The sequence below is a fragment of the Carcharodon carcharias genome, chromosome 12, assembly GCF_017639515.1.
Source record: "Carcharodon carcharias isolate sCarCar2 chromosome 12, sCarCar2.pri, whole genome shotgun sequence".
Classification (NCBI taxonomy): Eukaryota; Metazoa; Chordata; class Chondrichthyes; order Lamniformes; family Lamnidae; genus Carcharodon; species Carcharodon carcharias.
Window position 1 is genome coordinate 68,787,452 of NC_054478.1, and position 21,655 is coordinate 68,809,106.

At 43.1% G+C, this 21,655-nt stretch overlaps 1 protein-coding gene across 1 annotated transcript in view; it reads right to left on the reverse strand.

The window, feature by feature from the left end:
• Positions 1 to 21,655, reverse strand: part of gpd2 (glycerol-3-phosphate dehydrogenase 2 (mitochondrial)) — a 190,055-nt gene that overhangs the window by 46,246 nt on the left and 122,154 nt on the right. Inside the window, exons 6-8 of the mRNA XM_041201033.1 lie at positions 15,102 to 15,265; positions 6,329 to 6,493; positions 1,200 to 1,344 (exon numbers count right to left, since the gene is read on the reverse strand). Of these exons, the coding sequence (XP_041056967.1) occupies positions 1,200 to 1,344; positions 6,329 to 6,493; positions 15,102 to 15,265 (474 nt within the window). The remainder of the gene's footprint in view (positions 1 to 1,199; positions 1,345 to 6,328; positions 6,494 to 15,101; positions 15,266 to 21,655) is intronic.

Consider the following 21,655-nt stretch of genomic DNA (forward strand, 5'->3'; position numbering starts at 1 on the left):
CTTCTAACCCTTTACGTACCTCTATAAGGGCAGGAATGTCTTTGAGGATGGAGAGGTGAGCTTATCAAGTCTTTTCTCATAGCTATTTACTTTAAAACTAGCAATCAGCTTCACAAAGTGGGATTTTCCAGCCCCTCCCACCTCCTACCAGCACCTATATGGCCCACTTACATTGTGACAACTAGAGCTATGCACAATGCTCCAGATGAAGTCATCAAGATGACTAGAGATTTGAACTCAATTCAGCAAAATAACCCAGGATCTTGCTTGCTTTGTTTATTGTTACCTCACCTATCTCTTTCTCCAAATGCATCCTACATCCCATTAGCAACAGTTTGTTTTAAATTAATTAATAAAAATAATTTTCAATAAACTACAGCGGATGTCTTGAGATCTGACATTCCCACAATTCCATGATTGTAATGGAGAATTTGCAGACATACTCAGAACATCAATTCTAAGCTATGATGGGATTTGATCTGAATCCAAAATTACTCACACTTGTTTTCCATTATCGTAATATAAACACGTACAGCACTCTGTTGCACATCTTATTATAGAAACTGAATGCTTAGCTATAAATTCCTATTTAATGACTAATTTTGTACAGATTGTGCTTTTCTTAATCTTTATAACAGAAATTATTCAGTCTTGCCTTATGCATCTTTGTCAATGTCTGAAGTTAATACCCAAAATTAAAATTAAAATAGTATGAAATAATTATTTTTAAAAATCAGTTACTTTCAACTGAGTGGTAACTTGAGGTTTTGTTACTAAATGCTTTGTGTACTTCTATGCAAATTCCTAAAGTGAAATGAAACAAAAATGAAAAAACAATAAGTTGACTGTTGTGATTTAGGAAAAACATTTTTAGGGGATTTGATTTATAGATTAGACCTGGAAATAAATTGAAGTTATGTACCTTAAAAAAAAAGCTAAAGGATCCTTTTCAGCTATGCAATAATTATCTTTATCCACATTTCTTTTTACTATGTTAAACAGTCATCTACCTTATAATTTGATGGAGGAGCTCTTCACATCAGGGCACACAAACAGATACAGATTTTCAGTTGTAGTGTAGAGTGTGCTTCACCATTGCATTGGCAGACAGTCAACAGTTGGGTAATAGAACCACAAGTGAGCAAGATTTGTTTTGGGTTTTGAGAACATGATTTTTCTCTAGTAATATATTTAGTTACCTATAATAACCAGGCAAGACAATGTGTACACCAGAACTAGGCTGACACATGTTTTCCACCTTCTCATCATCCATTTGACGCAGTGTGTCTACGAAAGGTCCTGTAGCATTGATAACACATTTGGCCTTCACATCAAAAAATTCATCTGTAAAAGAAAAGAACACTAATCAGGCAACCATCTGTCCCTTCAGAATGCACATCTGTGCATTATAATTAATATTTTATTGATCCTCAAACTTTAGGCTAGCAACGTGCACGCAGGCAACTAGGCATTTCTAATTTATTTGTCAGGCAGAGTTGTTCTATTCTGGTAGTTGGGTAAATAGGTAGACCTTCAGGTGACTTTCCACTCAAAGGCAAACTTGGAATTTAATAAGTAGCATTGAGAACTCTCACAGGAAAGTGAATAAGTCACCAATATGTTAATTCAGGAAATTCACTTTGTGTGGTGTTACAATCTCCATAGAGACCAATAACCTTTAAGGAGAAATCCAAACTTCTAGCTAAAGGCTGAAAGAATGAAAGAATGAACTTCCTGGCCAAACTTTCACCTTTAATCATTTTCTTCTTGGCTCTTAAGATGTAGTCTTAAGGCCAAGGCGAATGTCAACCCTTAGTAGCCCCAAAAGGATGGTTAGCTTTCACTTTCAACCAATGTAGTGTTTGTATGATGGGGTTCCCACAGTGCTGTTAGGTAGGGAGAAGATTCCATGAATGTACAAGTCAGGGTAGCTTACAGCCGTGTCCAGGCTGTGCAACTAATTCTCCTTAACTGTCCTAACCCTGCTGCGACATCTTGGTGCTCCTCGAACATCCACAGTGGAGGTGGAGGCAGCCTGCTGACTGTGGCGCCCTGTTCGTGATGACTTTGGCTGGTGTCCTCTGGAGGGCCAAGACTTGGAGGGCACCAGCCTGCTTTCAGGGTCCTGCTGTGTGGCAGTGGCACCTTTCTCGGCTTGTGGGGCTAGAGCTGCTGAGTTCATAGGAAGAGGGGAGTCGGATGGGCCGGACACTCTGGGAGTCATCTGGATGGTTAGGTCTGGAGTGCGCACCTCCTCCCTGTGGGTGCCTGGGGGCCCCAAACTGACTCCTTGAGGAGCAAGGGTAGCTGGAGTAAGATCGAACTGCCCAGCACCCCTCCCGTGCACAGACTATTGGAAGCCAACTATGGCATCAGCGATGGAGTTGAGCACACGCAGCAATGCAGGAGTGAAGTCCTGGACCAAGGTCTCCATGGCGGTCGCCATCCTACCAGTGTTGACCTCGGTGCGTTGGTATGCCGGCGCTATCACCTCAGACTGAAGGTGGACAGACTCCTCCATTGTGCCTTGCAACCTGAGGAGTGCAGCGGACATCCCTTCCTGATGTTCTCGAGCTTTCCTTTGCAGCAACTGTGACATGATCGAGTCCAGAGGCTCGTCATCTGACTTGGACTCAGCAATGTTCTGGCCTCCAGCAATCCTCCGAGTACTGGGGTCCTGAGAAGTCCCTGCTGTCACCTGTGGTGGATCAGGCAGTGCGATGTGCTCACCAAATTGTGATCCTGGGGCTACTCTAAAGCTATGTCCCACCGAGGTGTGTGTCTCTGTGCTGCTGGAGGGTGTGGGTGAGCGCTGTGATGGGACTTCAGGGAGGGTGCCTTCAGATTCCTCTCCAGAAGTCTTTTTGGAGCTGGATTGGAGGCTTTGGGTCATGGACTCTGTTGGCTGTTTGGCAGATGTGCCTGCGAAAGCAAGGGGAGGTAATTAGTGCATGGCAGTGGCCTGAAAAAGAGGACACAAGACTCACAGCATGGTTTTCTGCTGGATGTTGCACTGCTAGGTGCTCACTTGGAAGAGCAGCGCCAACCTCAACATCAGCACAGGACCAGTCCAGATCCTCACCGGCCAGCTGGATGGCTCTGATTTCAAAGTCCGTGAGGGCCTTGATTTCGGGCATTCTGCCACCTCTCTCTCTTGTTCCGTGCCAGCTTGTCCTGCATGGATAGATATGGAGAAAGTATAAGCAGGATGTCTACCAGGCCAGATGATAAGTATGCCTGGCCTGTGTGGGTGGTGAAAGGTCCCATGGAATGGGATGAGGGCAATGACAGTGAGTTTGAGAGAGTAAATGGTGATGTCCCTTGCACTGGCAGTAAGTACGGGCCCTGTGGATGTGTGATGGGTTTGTGAGTGTGTGAGTTGAGTGATGAGAAGAGTGACTTACCTTGGCAGAACGGAGGAGATCATTCATCCTCTTGTGGCACTGGGTGCTAGCCTCTTTTGCAAGGCATTGGCACTGACCATTGCTGCCACCGCCTCCCAATCCGGGTTAGTGCTGTTGCTGCCCATCCTGCGACCATAGCGGGGGTAGGGGACGTCCTGGCGGGCCTCCACGGCATCCAAATGTCGCTCGAGAGAAGCATCACTGAACCTTGGGGCTGTAGTCTTCTTCAGTTTCAGGGCCATGTCTTCTGTGCAGCAGTGATAAGCTGGAAGCACTGAGATGTGTGCTTGCGGCTAGAATTTAAACATGGCATCCGGCATGATGCAGCAGCAGGGTGATGGCGGGCTGACGAGTAGGAGCCCACCCGCCATGGAAACGGCATGTTTCCCGGGAGTGCATAAATAATGAGGCGGGTTCAGGACGATACAGCATGAAAACCCACCGACGTCTTTTTATCTGCCCCCTACCACACAATGCAAATTTGGGAAAATTCCACCCACTGTGTGGCAAAGGCTGTAGCCTTGATATTTACAGGGAACCCGGAAACTTGGTTAACATGGATGTCGCACCAAAAACAAAGGCTCAATAACTTCCATCTTTGATGTCTATGGCACATTCTTGGTATCACATGGAATGACAAATTCACCAATGAAGCAGTTCCTTTTAGGGCAAATATGCCTAGCTTTCTCATGCTATTCAAGCAAAGAAAGCTTTGTTGGTTTGGGCATGTCCACAGGATGGAAAATGGCCACATCCTCAAGGATATGCAATGCAGGGAGATGTCCTGTTCCAAGGGACCAGCCAGGTGCTCAGGGCTCCAATTCAAGGATGCTGTCAAAAGGGACATGAATGCCCTCAACCTCAATCACGACAAGTGGATAACTCTAGCTGACGATTGAAGCAAATGGAGGCGACATCAACTGTGGGCAGTAGTTTGCTATCATGGTGACATGTAGCTTCAGAAGCTCCAAAGCAGATGTCAGAGACCATCCAGCATCACATGCAAGGGACAACTTCACACGTGGCACTTGTAACAGACTTTATCTTTCCAGAATTGGCTTGTTCAGCCATCAAAAGAAGTGCCCATGATCTCATCTGACTTCATCAAAGTTCTGATTCTGCATTCCTATCATCTCTCGCAGATGAAAGGATGTCAGCTTGCTGAATGTTATGGCGGCTTCCCATTTTTTTTATACTTACGTTAACCAACCAGCTAGATTGATCAAATGAAATTGGAAAAGCTTGGGCAGGGGTGGTGGGTTGAGGAGAGGATATTGAGTTGGGGGTGTGTTGGCTGACTGCAGGAAAAGATGCAGGTTAGCTTAAGGGGCTATGGGGACAAGGGAGGGGAACCACTCCTGGACCACAAGCAGTGCTGGAAAGGCACTTGCCTACCGGATCCAGCTGTTCTTGCCTCCTTTCAACTGCTGTATTCCCAAGAGCTCTGGGAAATCCAGCCTACAGGCGCTAAATTTAAAAGCCTACTAAAATTTGAGGCAGCAGCCTCATTTATGAATTTAAATTATGGGTCCAACTCTTGAGAGCCAGTTATTCACCTGCCCTAAAACACCTCCATTAAAACTGGAACAAGTCCATTGGGTGCAATTTAGGACTCTCCCATCACCCCAACCCTCACAATAGTGCTAGAATTTCTCACTTTGCTTATGTAGTTTTAAAAAAATACAGCTGTTCAAAATACAAAGAAGACATAATGGGGTGGATGGGTCGAAGATGCTGAACAAGGGAAATAGGTGGAACAGGATAAGATTAGTTCTTTACAGCACTGCAGAATTTCTGAATGACACCTGAAATAGCAGATTTATGTTTTTGCTTCGACCATTTCTTGAAGCAGGATTTTATTCCTTTTACGCTCGCAATGAGGAGTCATAATTAGTTTCTGCTGACATCCATGTAACTAAAGTTAGAGATTATTGCTTTATGCTACTAGGTTTTCTTCCTCCCCATCTTTCTTGAACCATCGATTTCTGGGTTATTGTTCCACAGGTGCTATGAACCTTTGGGTAGTTTGCCCACGTGTCCACTCTTTCTCGTGGGTCAAGGCAACAACTGTCAGCATTGTGGGGAACTTCATTGTTAAGCTGGTTTCTCACCTCAGTCAACAACCACTCATGCATGCTATCCAGACAAGGGTAGCAATCAGAAGCAGGAGCCTGGGTACCTTTGCCATCACCAAGTGTACAAGTTGAAACACTTGGGCATGGCAAACTTTAAGTCTCCCCATGAGGCAGGGACAGATTGGACAAGCAGTGAAAATGGAACAGTTCCATTTTCCCCTTGCTGCTGCCACTCTCCCATTCTACCACAACCAGTTTTGGGGACAGATAGGGAACACATTGGATTCAGCTGATAGCCTCATTCATAAATCCTAATTAGGGTATCAAAAGGACTCTAGTGACATTTTAATAGGGTCCCATGTGTGAAAGCCGCTATGGTTTTCCTACCAGGCTGAGACAGGTTAGCAGCCTTTGGGAAGGATATAATAAGCCTTCAGGTAAGTGAAATAAATTTCCTTTGCGGGGTCAGGAGGAACAGCAACGTAATAATTCCTTCGTTGCAAAACACTTTGGGGCATATGTTTTCATATATAGTTATGTTTATTGTGCAATCCAAATTTGGCAGCTATTTTCCAAGAAGTAAAATCACACCTGGGTACAGCTCCAAACTTCAGGCAAAAATTTATGTCAGGGTGGGTTCAAAATTTCATTTACAATTTGAATATCAACACCTGCTTAGTGTCATTTACACATGTACCTCAATGCCTTCATCTATGGGATGCATTTGTGTTAAATAAACTAAATAAAAATTGAGTTCAATGCCCTTAAAATGACCCATCTATTTCAAAAAGTAAAATAATGGCACTGGTATTGAGGCAGTTAACATTCTTTAAGGTGACATGTACATACCTGTTTCAACATTCCTGCATTTGGCACCACATACATATTCTTTACCGGTGTCCGGATCTTTGTTTTTCAGTAGGCTCACCGCTTCAACGTAATTGGCTATGGCAGCACCATACCTGGCAGCAGTCAGAGCGATACTAAGGTTCATTCGTGCATCGTTGTGTTGTCCTGCAGCAGGGGACAGATTCCGAGGGAGGACATGAGTCACCTCAAGCCACTGACTTGTGGTATGGAAGTGTGTCAGAACAGATCTGTCACATCTGTCCCTGTCAGATTTAATATATCTCATTTTCAGCCAAGACTTAGAATACTAATTCTAAGACTAATTTACAGCACTCACCACTTTAAAGGCCCCAACAGTGTTAATTAACATTCCCTGTAAGCTACACAACATGAAAGGATTTTGGTAAGAAATATCTTGGTACTCTGATTCATGTATAAATTCTTCAACTGTTTTAGAAAACCAGTGGTGATCTATCTCCCAAGTCAAAGGTTATAAGTTCTTCAATTTAAAGCAAAGGTTTTAAAAAGGTGAAAAATGAACAAAGCCTGATTTCATTAGGAAGTCATTCTTATGTATATCATTAAAGATTTATTACAGAAAAATCCCTGGTAAAAGAGGATGGAGAGTAGAGATGATTAATCACATTTAATGTTGGTATCTTGAGGGATTTCTCTATTTATTATTGCGACTAAAGTTAAAATCATGAATGTTGTGCTGTGAGCAAAATTGTTCTGCATTGCAGGGGCACAGACTCTGTGTGCCCTGAATTTATAATAACTAGGGGCTAGGTAACTGGTAGTAAGGTTAATGCTACCACAAGCTAATAGTAATTTTACCAACCGTCTCAAGAAAGATGAGGGACAGTTTTTGCAATCTAGTGCCAGCAATACTAACTGCTGCCATACTTGGTTAGCATGCGGGGCATAAAATCATTTCCACAGTTACTAATTCAGAACAGAAATAAATGTTTAATTGGACTATACATATTTAGCTTGACCCAGTTTTTCTGTTAAACCAGTTGTAATTTGTTATATAGCTTTTTAAAATTCGCTCAAGTTTATTCATAATCCTTTCTGCTATGTAGTACACAAGGTATGTATGTGAACTAGAATTAAAACATATGCAAAATGTGCATAAATCCTCTTAACATTTGCTCCACAAATACAATAAAACAATGACAACAAAATCATTTTATTCTTCAATGCTGAAATTGTGAGTTTGTTCAGCAACTCATAAGCAATTATCATGTATAGATTCAAACTAAAATCACAACTATTTTTTTTGTATTTTACACTACTATCCAATTAAAATAATAAACCTTGTAACCTACGAGCTTTGTTCTTTTCCAGAAAACGCGAATTGTTAACCTCTGGTCTTCAAGTGGCAACTATTCGAACAAGTAATCTTGTTAAATAAATAAAACTGAGGATATTTAAAGGTTCAATAAACTAGATAGCCAGGATTTCTCATGCAGCTCTCTAACAAAATATATAGTGCAGCTACACACACAACCATCAAGTCAGTGAGCAAAGCCAATTTAATCTGTGGCTCCCCCTGAGGTAAGCATAGTTCAGTGTCCTGCCCCCACCCCAACCCCAGCCATAATCCCCATTTCCTAAAGGAAGAGTGTGCATTGAAGTGAAGAAAATTCTCCACTGGAATAAAACGATCTAAAATGACAGGGACAATAATGACAGTGAATTTCATGTCTCCAAGTCATGAGTTTGCAATGCTTGACTGGGCTGACTTGTCCAATTAAATTGTTGCAGGTACAGCGGGAGACACAGTTATCATCTGCATGCTTGTGGGGATGGCTCCTCTGGGCTAGTGAACTGTTGTGGAATGCAAAGTGCTCCTGTTTTCTTACAAGAAGACAACCTAAAGGCTCCAATGCACATATCTAAGCACAGGAATATATTTCCTGACAAACACAAGAAGACTGTCTTGTAAGATTGCTTAAGCCCCACATCATACAGTGCATAAACAACTGATCTACCAAGAAAAGCGCATCCAAATACCAAGAAGCCTTGCCATGGCTTCCAAGTAATGTGTCTTCTTCAATATTCCTTCAGTTGCATGAATGAATCTGACAGATCACTGCTCAGATTTCAGTCACATTCCATAAAAAAAATATGTTGCCTTTTTGCCTTCCAAGAGAATCCAGATATCAACAAATGTTAAATGAAGTCTGACAAGTACCCCTAAGAAACAAAGTAGTGAGTTTGCGGCTACAAAGGAAACCTTGAATAAATGGGACATGCTGTATACACCCAGGCTAACAACTAACATATGGTTTGCTTTTCTTATGCCAACATAGAGCACATCTACCCTGCAGTAGATTCTTGCATTAGTCTCTGGCCTGTGAATATTGTGGCTTGAATTTGAAGTTTTCTGTGAAAGCTTGAATTAATCCAGGTGCAATGGATTAGGTATTGGTCCTTCACCCATGGTACCAGAGTTCAAATCCAATTGAGACTAAAATGGGAAGATTTCCTTGCACCAGGCACACTGGATCGCATGGGCACATTAGATAACTGGGCCACTGACAGCATACATCTAAAAAGTCATCTACACAATTGGCTTCCTTTATTTTTACTCACAGCCCACTTGACTTCCTGTCAGTCGTTGCTCCTGTGTAATTTTAGAACCAAAGTTAAGGCGCAGAAAGAGGCCATTAAATCTTGCGTGTGCTAATCTCCTCAGTCGTAAAATGAGTTTGGGTAGTTTTGTTCTAGTTCTTAGTGGACATTAGCTTATAGAAAAATGCTAATTCAACACTTGGTGGCTTTCTTAAGGCCGCTGGGTAGATTTGAAAGAAAGAGGGAAGAAATCTACATTGATCCAACGGGGGAATGTTTCTCTGAGGTTGCAGCAGAATGGAAAAACAATTACTCTGCATTTAAATGTATTATACCTGACCTAGGAGTGATACTATCTGCAGGTTGGGCCTGAATTTTCATCACAATAAAGAAGGTCTCCAGCTGAGCCAAAATAGCACCAGAGGACCGAACCCTGACTCCCACCCCAAAACCAACATTTTCGCAAGGGGGGAATCGTAATTCGCACATCCATGGTTCACAGAGGCAGATTTGATTTTCAAAAGAAAGGAGTGGGAAATACAATTTGTGCACTTCAGGCTTAACAGGGGAAGGTGTAAACTCTGTGAAGTTATTTGGGGGAGGTAAGGTGCCCTTTGGGGGAGGCAAGGTGCCCTTTGGGAGAGGTCAATTGTCCTTTGGGATTGTTAAAAGCAGACACGAATATGCATGAAAAAGTGGATAAACTCATTGAAACTGTGAAGCTCATTGGAATTGTCAAGTTGTCATGGGAACTGTCAAAGCTGATAAGGCATTTAAATCTCCCAGCCTTTAAATAAAAAAGGCTGCAGTTTTTTTTTTAAAAATCAGTGCTTGCTATTTCACTCTGTTTGCTGACATAAGCCTGAGGGCTCTCATTATAGGATTTGTGCTATGCATGACTGATTTCACAACCTATCATTATCACAGTGGGATGTCTGTCAATTCAAAATGCTTATAAAGCCTTTGATGTGAAGGCTATGAATACAAATGCTTATTATAAGGGATTACATAGTTGAAAGGATATAAATGTATTGAATGGGTTTTTATCAATGAGAGTGCTTTCTTAAAATAGTGAATTCATCAATAGACACTTAGAACTTTCTTATTTCATCTCATCATGGGTCCTGAGATCTTCTCATGGTGGATACTGGGTCTGTTGGCATGGGGGGGCATAAGGGCAAAGAGTGATGGGGGCATTGTTGGCACTAAGTTTGCCTAGGGGCTATAAAGGGCCATGGGGATGGTGAGAGGGGCATAAGTTGGCATGGAGGCTATTAGAGTCATGGGGGTGGGTAGAGCAGCATAGGTTGGCATGGAGGGTATGAGGGGCCACAGGAGTGGGTGGGGTATGTATGGCATGAGTTGGCATGGATGGGGCATGCAGAGTGTGTGGAGGGGGTGAGAGGATTTGATGGGTGTTTAGCTGGCTAGAAGGCTGTTTTTCGGGTTTTTTTACAGTTGGAACAAAATGCCAGAGCACCGAGACTAGCCTTTTGTATAATCTGCCTCTGCACCTGGCAGCCTGTGTGGCTACCTCTGAACTCTTTCCATGAGTGGCAAGCATGACTCTTGTCAACACCCACCCCCTGGAACGAACATACAACTATCCAAGACACTTTATCCCGTGTTGGGTTTGTGGAGCCAGTAATTTTCCTGACTCTGCGTTCCTGACCCGGGAGGGATTTCAGGCCTTGGTGTCAGTTTCCACCTATATGGTAATGGCATCCAAGTCTACATCCACCACTTCTTCTAACCCTTCCATTGCGCCTGTGCTATGAGAGTACTTTATCCTACATCCAGTCTTAAGGCGAATCATAATTTGCTCAAGTTAAACACTGGGGAGAGCAAAGCTACTGTCTTAAGTCACAAAATCCGTGCTCTTGCCCCCAACTTTATCTATCTACACGGCCACTGAATCAAACAGTTCCCAACTTCAGTGTCCTGTTAAACAGAGTTTCTAGCTCAAATCTTGTCCATCACAATTACGACAGGGTTTCACCTGTAAAACATCATACACTTCCGCCCTTCTCAATCAATCCACACCAAAACCCTCAATTACATCGTTGCAACCAAGAGATTTGATTATTTCAGTGCTCTTCTGGCTGGATTCCCATTGTCTACACACCACAGCTCATCGAAAAATCAGTTCCAGATTTCCTATCTCACACTAACTTCCACTCACCCATCATCCCTATCTTCACTGACACACATTTCCTCCTGATTTCCCAATGCCTCAAATCAATTCATGGCCACACTCTTGTCTATTCAGACCTTCAACATTTGATGCTGATCATTTGATGTGCATTTTGTTGCTCCACCGTTTATAGCTGCAATTGTCAGACTGCTTATCTGACATCCAGTACTAGATCAGCAGCAATTTTCTCCAATTAAATAGCGGCAAGGTTGAAGCCAAGGGGCCAAATCTTCAGGTCTTTGGATTGTCAGAGACCAGACGTATGGCTGAAGATGCATGTCAGGAAGTGGAAGTCCTGATGTGCGCACCTACGTGGGAGTTGTCTGGGAAATTTAAACCTCCGATGGGCGTCCCTGCTCCCTGGGACCCTGAGCAAATGTTTCCAACTGAGCTAGGTCAGAGACTTCAGCCAGTTCTATAGTACTTACCTAGGTAATTATCCGCAAAATGATAGGCAGATTAAAACCTAGTTTAACATCCGAGTAACTACACAACTGATAACCCCCATCACACCCTGAATGCACCCCCCCCGGCACCATTACCCCTTCCAGCTACCTAACACCCCGACCCGACTACACCTGACCCTACCCAATTACACCCCCCCCAGCCCAAGTAGACCTCTGTTCCTGACCACCCAACTACCCCTTCCAACCATCCAACTACCAGACCCCCAACCCGACCTACCACCTCACCCACCACAGCACCTCACCCACCTGCCCACTTATCCTCCTGACCCATCCAACCCTTCAATTACTCAGCCACTCACGAAAATTAAGAATGGACCCTTAAACTTACCATATGGTAGCTAGTGTTATAAAAAGAGGGCATGTCCTGCCTTTCCCTGTCTCGACTCCACTCCAAACAAGTTCCCTGAGGGAAACTGCACTGCACATTTCTGTGAAAGCCAGGATCAGAAGATCACGGAAGAAACAACAGCAGCATTGAGTCAGGGGAATTTTCAAGGGCAGTGGAAATCCGACAATCATTGTCGCTTCTCAGAAGATTGGGGCCATTGTCTTCGGTTCCTGCCCCAAATTCAGTACCTCCGTTACAGACTCCATCTCTCTTACTTGCACATGGCTGAGACTGAACTAAACAATTCAAAACCTTGGTGTAATTTCTCACCCCAAGTTAAGTAACCGACCACACATCTGCACCATCACTAAGACCACCTCTTTCCATCTCTGTAACATTACCTGATTTTGCCCCAGCTTCAGTTCACCTCCTGTTGCTGAAGCCCTTTGTTACCTCTAGACTTAACTGTTCCAGCACACGTCTGGCTAGTCTTTCACATTCTACCCTCCATAAATTTGAGGTCGTCCAAAACTCTGCTGTCTGTGAACTTACTCGAACCAAGTCTCATTCTCCATCACTTCTGTGCTTACCTACACTGGTTCCCAATCAAGTAACACCCTGATTTTAAAATTCTCATCTTTGTTTTCAATTCCCTCCACGTCCTTGCCCCTCCCTATCTCTGTAATTTCTTCAGCCTCACAACCCTCCACGATATCTGCACTCATCTAATTCTGGCCCCTTGAGCATCCTGATTTTAATCGCTCAACCATGCTGTGTCCTTAGTTGCCGAGGCCCTAAGTTCTGGACTTTCCACCCTACACCTTTCCACCTTGCTTTCATCCTTTAAGATACTCCTTAAAGCCTACCTCTTTGACCAAGCATTTGGTGATGTTACCTAATAGCTCCTTATGTGGCTAGGTGTCAAATTTTGTTTTATAATGCTCATGGGACATTTTATTATGTTAAAAGCACAACATAAATATAAGTTGTTATTGTTCCTGTGCCTTCAGCTACTCAGCTTCATGCTCTGGAATTCCCTCTTTAAACCTCTCCACTTCCCTTCTTTTCCTTTAAAGCCCTCTTTAACTCTCATCTCTTTGACTAAGTTTGTCTCACCCATCCTAACCTTGCTTTTTATTTTGTTCAACACTGATTTTTTTCTCATCTTATGGCATTTTATCTGTTAAAGGTGCAATGCAAGTTGCTGCTGATGTTGGCTTTGGGTGCCCAAATGGAGAGTGCTCCATTCCTTAATGACTTGACAGCACTAAAAAAGATTTATTTTTATGTAGTTACTACAGATACTGCAATGACAACATTGTTTACATTAATAATTTCAGTATGAATCTTTATCAACACAAAACTCTTTAAAAAATGGCAACTTACAACTATATACAAATACGAAATGCAGCTTTATATGGGAAAGCTGTAATAGGTATTCTGTCTTGGTACCAAATGATCAAAAAGGGAATGGACTCAGGACTGCTTGTTACTCAAATATACAAAACAGTTCAATTAACTTTCAGCAGGCTAGGGCCAGCATCCTGGAGGGCTGCCTTGCACTGTGTCCTTCAGGAGGATGAAATCCTGGGAATGGTTCACTCATCCTGCTGGAGGCCCACCTCCGATTAGTGCATTCTGCAATTGTCACTTATTTGGCAAAAGTCCCAGGCTTGGACAACCTCCTGTCATATGTTTTGATAGACAATTTTTTTTAAAAATGGAGATAGAAGAAAATTTGAGCAGACACAATGGTGTGCTGTATTTTGTTTGTTTGAGTGTGCAAGTACTGTTGAATTTCTACCTCCATGTATCTATTCTTATTTCTACTCAATTTGAAAATTGTTTCCTTGGGTCCTGCAACACCATTTTCTGGCCTGTAAACAATCTAAGGAATATTCTGGTGGGAATTTATCTACCCTACTGTGGTAATGGGGTATGCTTTTCAGCACAGCGATGTTTAGTATCATCAGTTCAATTTGTACTGGCAGATATGACACTGTGGCTCATTATTTAGAGCTTGCTTTCTAAACAGATTATCCAATTTTTCAGTAATATTCTTGGAAGAAGGCGGCACTAAAACTATAATTAAGTTAATAATTCATAACCTGCATTTAAAACAGTTTGCTAGACATCAGAAATAGGTTTTTATTACCCAAAATACTTTATCCAAATGGTAACATTCTGAAATTTTGTTCATAGTTCTGTTTTCTTATACTAGCCCCGCCTCATGACTGATAAGCCCACAACTGCATTAAAAGCTCTTTAGAAATCTGCTAATTACCATGGCAGTTTTGCTTATGTTTTTATAATAGACTGGCTCTTCCCAGCTGTAGAGCCTAAGGCCTGGATTTTGACCGGGGGAAGGCAAGGGGTGGGTGGCATGGGGGTGAGCTGTTTTAAGGTAGGGAAACCCTGAAGGATGCATTTTCCAAACGTTCTGTGGTTTTTAAGAGGAGGTTGCTTTTAAACGTTTTTCCTGTCGGTTTCTCACCTGCAGCCAGTCTGACTGACAGGCTGGAGGCCGGTTGGGCAAGGAAACCTACAGCACAAGGCTACAGTCAAGGATGGGAGAGGGTCTGATGGTGGTCGGGGAGAGGGGTTTTAATTGTGTCAAGCAGAAACAGTCCTGTTGCTTCTGGCCCACATGCAGTGTTGTAAAGACTTAGGATTCAGCCATTCTCCATTTCTTAGTTTCACGGGACTGGGGAAACATAGATGACTGAGTTTAAAATAGAATGACTTAAAATGAAAGCAGACAGACTCTAACCTGCTTAAATGGTCAAGCCACCTCCTTTGAGTCAACTGGCATCCACCCCTTATAGATTAAAACGTGAAGTGGGTGGGTTGAATGCAGGTTGGCTTCCTGTTTCAGGAGTTTTGAATTTTAACCTCTGATCCATCCCAAACCAAGCCGTTTTTAGGAACCGAGATCCAGCCCTAAAAGTTACACGCTGTTGGGTGTTTGTCCCTTTCATTTCCTGTACATGCCAGAATGATGATTTCAAATACTTTTGAGAACCAACAGATTTTAACATGGATTAACTGTAACATCTGAAAATAGTAGCCTCAAGCATTTGAAAATGAATAGATTTTTTAAAATCCCAGCTAATGTTAAGAAAGTGCAAACAGCAAGATTACTTCACTGATTCTACTTTTACAGTTTTTAAAGCCCTTCCGACACAAGAAAATTAAAATTGTTACCATCATAATAAACGATAGCTCCTACAAGCTGATCTTCTTTCAGCATGGGGAACAGTTCCAGAGCTCTTGACTTGGTAAGGACATAACTGCTCCTCAAACACTGACTTCCAGCCACAAAATCGTACATCTTTATCCCAGCCCAGTAATAAGGGAGCTGCCACCACCTAATGGATAAAAATAAAGGATAGCGTGATGAACTGGAGTGTAAATGCTTTACAAGCATATAAATCTTAATGCACTTTGTGAACTGCGGCATTGTTTCAAAGATTCTGTGCCTGCTAGAACAGAACATATCCTTATTATCAAAACCACCATAGAGGTGTTATGTTTCTTAAATAATTTCTTTGTAACATTAAAAATCTGGGATGTTGCCATCCGTCTTAAGAATAAAAGTCTTTTGTAAAGGCAGACCTTTGTCAGTTTTTTTAAGTAACGTATGGTTGGCCACCCAACAGATTTTCTCACGTGCCAATTTACAATTTGCTATTGAATTGGGTCTCTACGTGACCTTGGTGCTGGTATGCCATAAATTGACAAGTTTTAATATACATAAAGTAGAAGCAAATTGATTTAATCTCTGTATACAGCATAACTTGAATTCTTCCTCTTGGCTAAAAAACCCAGTTATTCAATTCTTTTGTATATATTCCATTTATAATCATATAAGTATATTGCATTTTAAACTTAAAATACATCCATATGACAATCCCCGTATGACACATTAATTCATATATGACCTGAAGGTATTTGACCTCATCATCATGACTTCGAAGGCCTCAAATGAAATAAACAATAGTTTCCCAAACTCCAATATAATAAAATTGCGTAAATATGTTCTAGATTACCAAATATATTGTCACCTCCAATTCAAATCTTCCTCTTATTGGCAGAATTTACGTTAAAAAATCTACAATAGACTTTCCGTAGCCCTGACCCTACCTACACAGTAAAAACACAAGTGTTTAAACCCTGTAACTTATGCAGCAGAGCTTTCGGAGAAAGGCGAGAAAACCAGTTTCTGCCCTCACCTTTGCTGGTGATACCACCAAATAAAACTATTGAAAGATAAAGAATTGGATGGTGGATCAGTACATTGTTGCTGCATTGATCAGTTTTGCCAACTTAACGTTCCTCATACACAACAAAAACAAAAATAAAAATACCTGGAAAAACTCAGCAGGTCTGTCAGCATCTGCTGAGAGGAATACAGTTAGCATTTCGAGTCCATATGACTTTTCAACAGAACTAAGGAAAAATAGAAGAAAGGTGAAATATAAGCTGGTTTGGAGGGACAGGTAGAGCTGGATAGACGGCCAGTGATAGGTGGAACTTGCCAAAAGATGTCATGGACAAAAGGACAAACAGGTGGTGATGGTGGTGATATTAGCTAAGAAATGTGTTAATAGGTGACATTAAGAGTAGAAAGCAGGACACGCAAGGTACAGATAGCCCTATGGGGGGTGAGGCGGGGGGAAGGGATCAAAATAGGCTAAAAGGTAGAGATAAAACAATGCATGGAAATACATTTAAAAATAATGGAAGTAGGTGGGAAAAGAAAAATATATATAAATTATTGGTAAAAAGGGGGATCGGAAAGGGGGTGGGGATGGAGGAGAGAGTTCATGATCTAAAGTTGTTGAACTCAATATTAAGTCGGGAAGGCTGTAAAGTGCCTAATTGGAAGATGAGGTGTTCTTCCTCCAGTTTGCGTTGCGCTTCACTAGGACATTGCAGCAGGCCAAGGACGGACATGTGGGCATGAGAGCAGGGTGGTGTGTTGAAATGGCAAGCAACAGGGAGGTCTGGGTCATGCTTGCGGACAGACCGAAGGCATGCAAAATGATGTGCAGTGACATCGGGCGTACGTCCCAATGTCACCACGCGTCATTCTGATCTTTTGTTCGGCGGGCACGCAGCCAACACTGAACTGTCAAAGGCCAGTTAAGGCCATTAATGAACCAATTTAGGCAATTGACAGGGCTGCCCGTCCAACCTTAAGGCTGGCAGGCAGGCAAAGAGCCCAAGCGGCCTTTGCGTTTTGCATGAAACCTCATCCACGGGCGGGATGAGGTTTCATGAAGGTTTTATTTACTAAATACATTTTCTTTTGACAATTCATAAACATGTCCCAGTTCATGTGTCACTGTCACATGAAGAGACATGCCTGAATAATTTTATTCTTTCTTCTTTTCAAACTTTAAAACTGAACTTAATCTCTCTGAGACAGCTCCATGCCTCAAGGAGATTTCTGCGCTCTTTCACGTACAAGTGCAAAAGAGCGCAGTCCCCGATTCTTCCTCCTCCCCCCGCCCACACTGGTAGCCAATAGCGCTACCGGGCGCACGTCATGCTGGGTGGGCCTTAATTGGCCTGCCCACATAAAATGGCGGCCACAGCCAATCACAGGCTCCCAACCGGCCCACCCGACAGGCAGAAGATATGGGCAGAATTTTTCAGTCAGCGTGCGGGGCAGGCCCAATTTACCAACACATAGAATGACACATGATGACGTCGGGCGTGCAACCCAACATCATTGCGCTGTCTCGCGATGTTTCGTTTGGCAAGTGATTGCTGGAGTTGGCTGCGCACCCGCCGATATGTGAACGGCCTATTAAGGCCATTAGAGAATTGATTAAGATAATTGTTAACGCTGCCCGTCCAACCTTAAGGTTGGCGGCAGGCGAAAACGCCAAGCCACCTTCGTGTTTTTTTAGGAAACCTCATCCATGAGCAGGATGAAGTTTCCTAAAGCTTTTATTACTTAAATTTAAAAATTTTCATAAGTATAAAAACATGTCCCATAACATGAGGGGACATGTTAAATAAATTTTTTAATCTTTTATTCACTACTTACAATAGCGATTCAATCTTCCTGAAGCAGCACCATTTCTCAGGGAGATTGAAGCGCACTTTCATGTGAATGCGCGAAAGAGCGCTGGCCTGGACTCTCCCTCCTCCCCCCGCTCACACAGGTATCGCTAGCTACCGCTCGAGTCTTTCGCTGGGTGGCCTTAATTGGCCCGTCCATGTAAAATGGCGGCACGAAGCCAATCGCGCACGGCCATTGGCTCAGCAACTGCCCCCGGTGAGTTTGCCCACCGCCTGAAAAATTCAGGCCATACATTATGGGCAGGATTTCTGACGCGTAAAGTGATGCAGGATGACGTTGGGCCGAACTCCCGGCGTCACCTCACGACGTTTCAATTTTCAGATCGACGGGGGCTCAGCTGAATGAGCTCTGCGCCCGCCGACCTGTCAATGGCCTATTGAGGCCACTGACAAAGTACTTGACCTAATTAATCGACCTGGGCTGGGCTGTGGGCCCTGGCGGGCTTCAGAGCAAGTATGAAGCCTCATCCACAGGCCGGATGGGGTTTCATGTAGGTTTTTTAAAATTTAATAAAAATGTAACTAAAAGTGATGGACATGTCCCAACTCATGTGACAGTGTCACATGAGGGGAACATGTCAGGGAAATTTTGTTTCTGTATTTTTAACATTTTTTTAATGTGGAGCCGATCTTCCTGAGGCAGCACTTAGATTTCGGGAGATGAATGCACTCTTTCGCCTGCATGTGTGATAGAGTGCACTCTTGGCTCACGGAATGCCCCCCACCCTGCCCACACAGGGACCGCTCAGCCCTTCCTGGCAGACGTCACGTTGGGTGGGCCTTAATTGGCCCGCCTACGTGAAATGGCAGCACGCCTCCAATTGGGGGCACCGATCGGAGGCACGCCTCCACACGCCTGCTCCTGAACTTCCCCCCACAATGGGGGGAAAATTCTGCCCTATGGGTCTACAATTTTCACCAAGTCCCTAGCAGAAGGCACTCAGCGATCATTCCACACAGAAAGAAAAGATTCAGCTCATCCAACTCAAGTTGCTGTGCCCTTACTGATGACTGCTCATAGAGTTCTTATGGGACTGAATTTATGTAAATAACTCAGTTAGGCTGAGCTTTTTATCACACAACAATCAGGGATCTAGATTTTCTGATCAGCATTATGGTAAAGCTGGTGTTAATCAGTTTCAAATAATTGAATTAATGCAGCTGCAAAGACATTGTAAACTATAATTTTAATGTTCCACAGCCTACATAAGTGTACCTTTATTAAATATATAATATATTATATATACATATATATATATATGTATAATATAATATATATTATACATATATAGTACAAATTAGGAATCACCTATTCTCTTAGCATGAGGAAACAAAGCCTGAGGGGCAGGCTTCATCACAGAATGATTCTGGAGATGGTACAGTACAGTAACACATTTTGAGGCCACATAGTAATACAACAACCTGTGTTAGTGAAGCCAGCACAGACATCAGAAGTGGACATGCTTCACTGAAATGTACATCACGGCCAAACCTACTTACATAAGCTTGGGGACATGTTTACTCAACAGATTGGGCATTGGAAGTGGGAAAATCTTCGATATAAAGGATGGAAACCATACTGAACCAAACTGAGTTCCCACCCAGGAAGAAAGATTTTGCAAATAAACCACATTCTAGTTTGCTTGGGCTTTATTATTGAACTGAAAAGGCTCAGTCACTACCTTACCTTGGAAATATGTTTAGATATGTTTACAAATAACAAATTAGTTATCATACAAATAGAACACATTTATTTAAGATAAATATTGCCATTTCCTTTTGCCATACTGTATTATAAAGATCACATTTGAAATATTAAGCAGATCTAGCAGCATCTGTGGAGAGAGAGAGAAACGGAGTTAACATTTCAGGTCGTGGCATTTCATCCACACAGTTCTGATGAAAAGTTAACTCTGTTTCTTTCTCGACAGATGCTACCAGACTTGCTGAGTATTTCCAGTATTTTCTGTTTTTATTTCAGATTTCCAGCATCCGCAGCATTTTGCTTTTGAAATATTGGGCAGAATTTTACATTTGGCGTGTGGCTGTGTGCCTGCCAACAATTGAAAAGCCTATTAAGGCCATTAACCAGGTGATTACGTTTAATTTTATGCTGCCCGTCCAACCTTACGGTTGGCGGGCAGGAGAAAAGGCCAAGCGGTCTTTAAGTTTTTTAGGAAACCTCATCCACAAGTGGGATGAGGTTTCCTAAAGCTAATAGTGATGAAATAAAAACTTTATTTGGAAATAAAAACATGTCCCATCTCATGTGACACAGTCGCAAGATGGGACATGTTTCATTAAATTTTTAATGTCCTTATATATTTTTTCAAAAGCGCTTCAAACTCCTTGAGGCAGCTCTGTGCTTCAGGGGGATTTAAGTGCTCTTTCACGCGCTTACGTGAAAGGGCACTGGACCTGACTCTCTCTCCTCCCCCAACCCACACAGGTAGCGCTCACCGCTCGCGTTCCATGCAGGGCAGGCCGTAATTGGCCCGCCCACATAGAATTACGGTGCAGAGCCAATCGCAGGTGGTGATCGGTTCCGCAACCACCCCGCCTGCTCCCGCTGAGCCCGCCTGATGACTGGAAAATCCTGGCCATTAAGTTTTACTTTGTCATGTTGGCCCATCTTAAACTTTCCTTTGCTTCAAAAATGGAAATTTAAAATATCCTCTGGAGCAGACATAATGTTTACAGTGGCTCATCACTGTGTTCCACTCGATGTGGCTTTGAGTCTACATAGGATTATCCATCCAAATTCCTTAAAGTCTTAGAGAATACTAGTGCCTAAGACATTTTCCCCAAGGCAGCAGTCATCCTATACTGAGAAAGTTCCTTTAGGCTTTTGTACTTGAGCCAGCTTTGGTGTCATTATTGGTTTTGAAATCCCATCCGGGCCAAAATGAAGGACAAGTAATTTCTCTCTTTCCTTGCAAGAAATAAATGTCATTGCTGTTGAAGTCATTCACTTGGTCAGTCGCAATACTGACAATGGCAAAGAGAAAAATCATAGCTGTTCATTGATGGGGCTGAGTTCTGGCAGCTGCACTTTCTGACTGAAATAAGATAGCCAGGGGCTAAACAGTCAAATGAAAATCAGAAAAAAATGAAAAGCAACTAGTAGAAAGAAAGAAAACTGTTAGGTTTTTACAATTATGAAAAACTACTCTAAAATGTTCATCTGCATAATAAGTAGCTAGAAAACACATAGGGCTGAATTTTCCGGTTGGCGGGAGGGGGGTGGTGGAGTGGGAGCGGACCCGATCGCCGCTTGTGATCGGATCCGCGCCGCCATTTTACGCGGGCGGGCCAATTAAGGCCTGCCCAGCGTACTTCACAACTCCCGTGAGCAGGCGGCGGTGGGTGTGCTCAGGCCGCTGGATCCAATGGTGACCCGGTGGCCTGCATAACGGAAGACCCTGGCAGCCTCGGAAAGGCTGCTCTCAATGGCTAGGCGAAGGGCTGTGCAGAGGGGCAATGAAGTTCATGCAAGTCCGGAGGGTAGGCCATCGGGGCAGGCCAGGCCAGAAGGTAGGGCGAGGGGCCAGTGTGCCCCTCGCTTTTCAGATGACTGCCTTGCTGCTCTCTCAAGGAGGTGACAGCATGGCGGGAGGTGCAGGTTCCCCAGGGCGGGAGGAAGAGGCTCTCCCATATGACAAAAC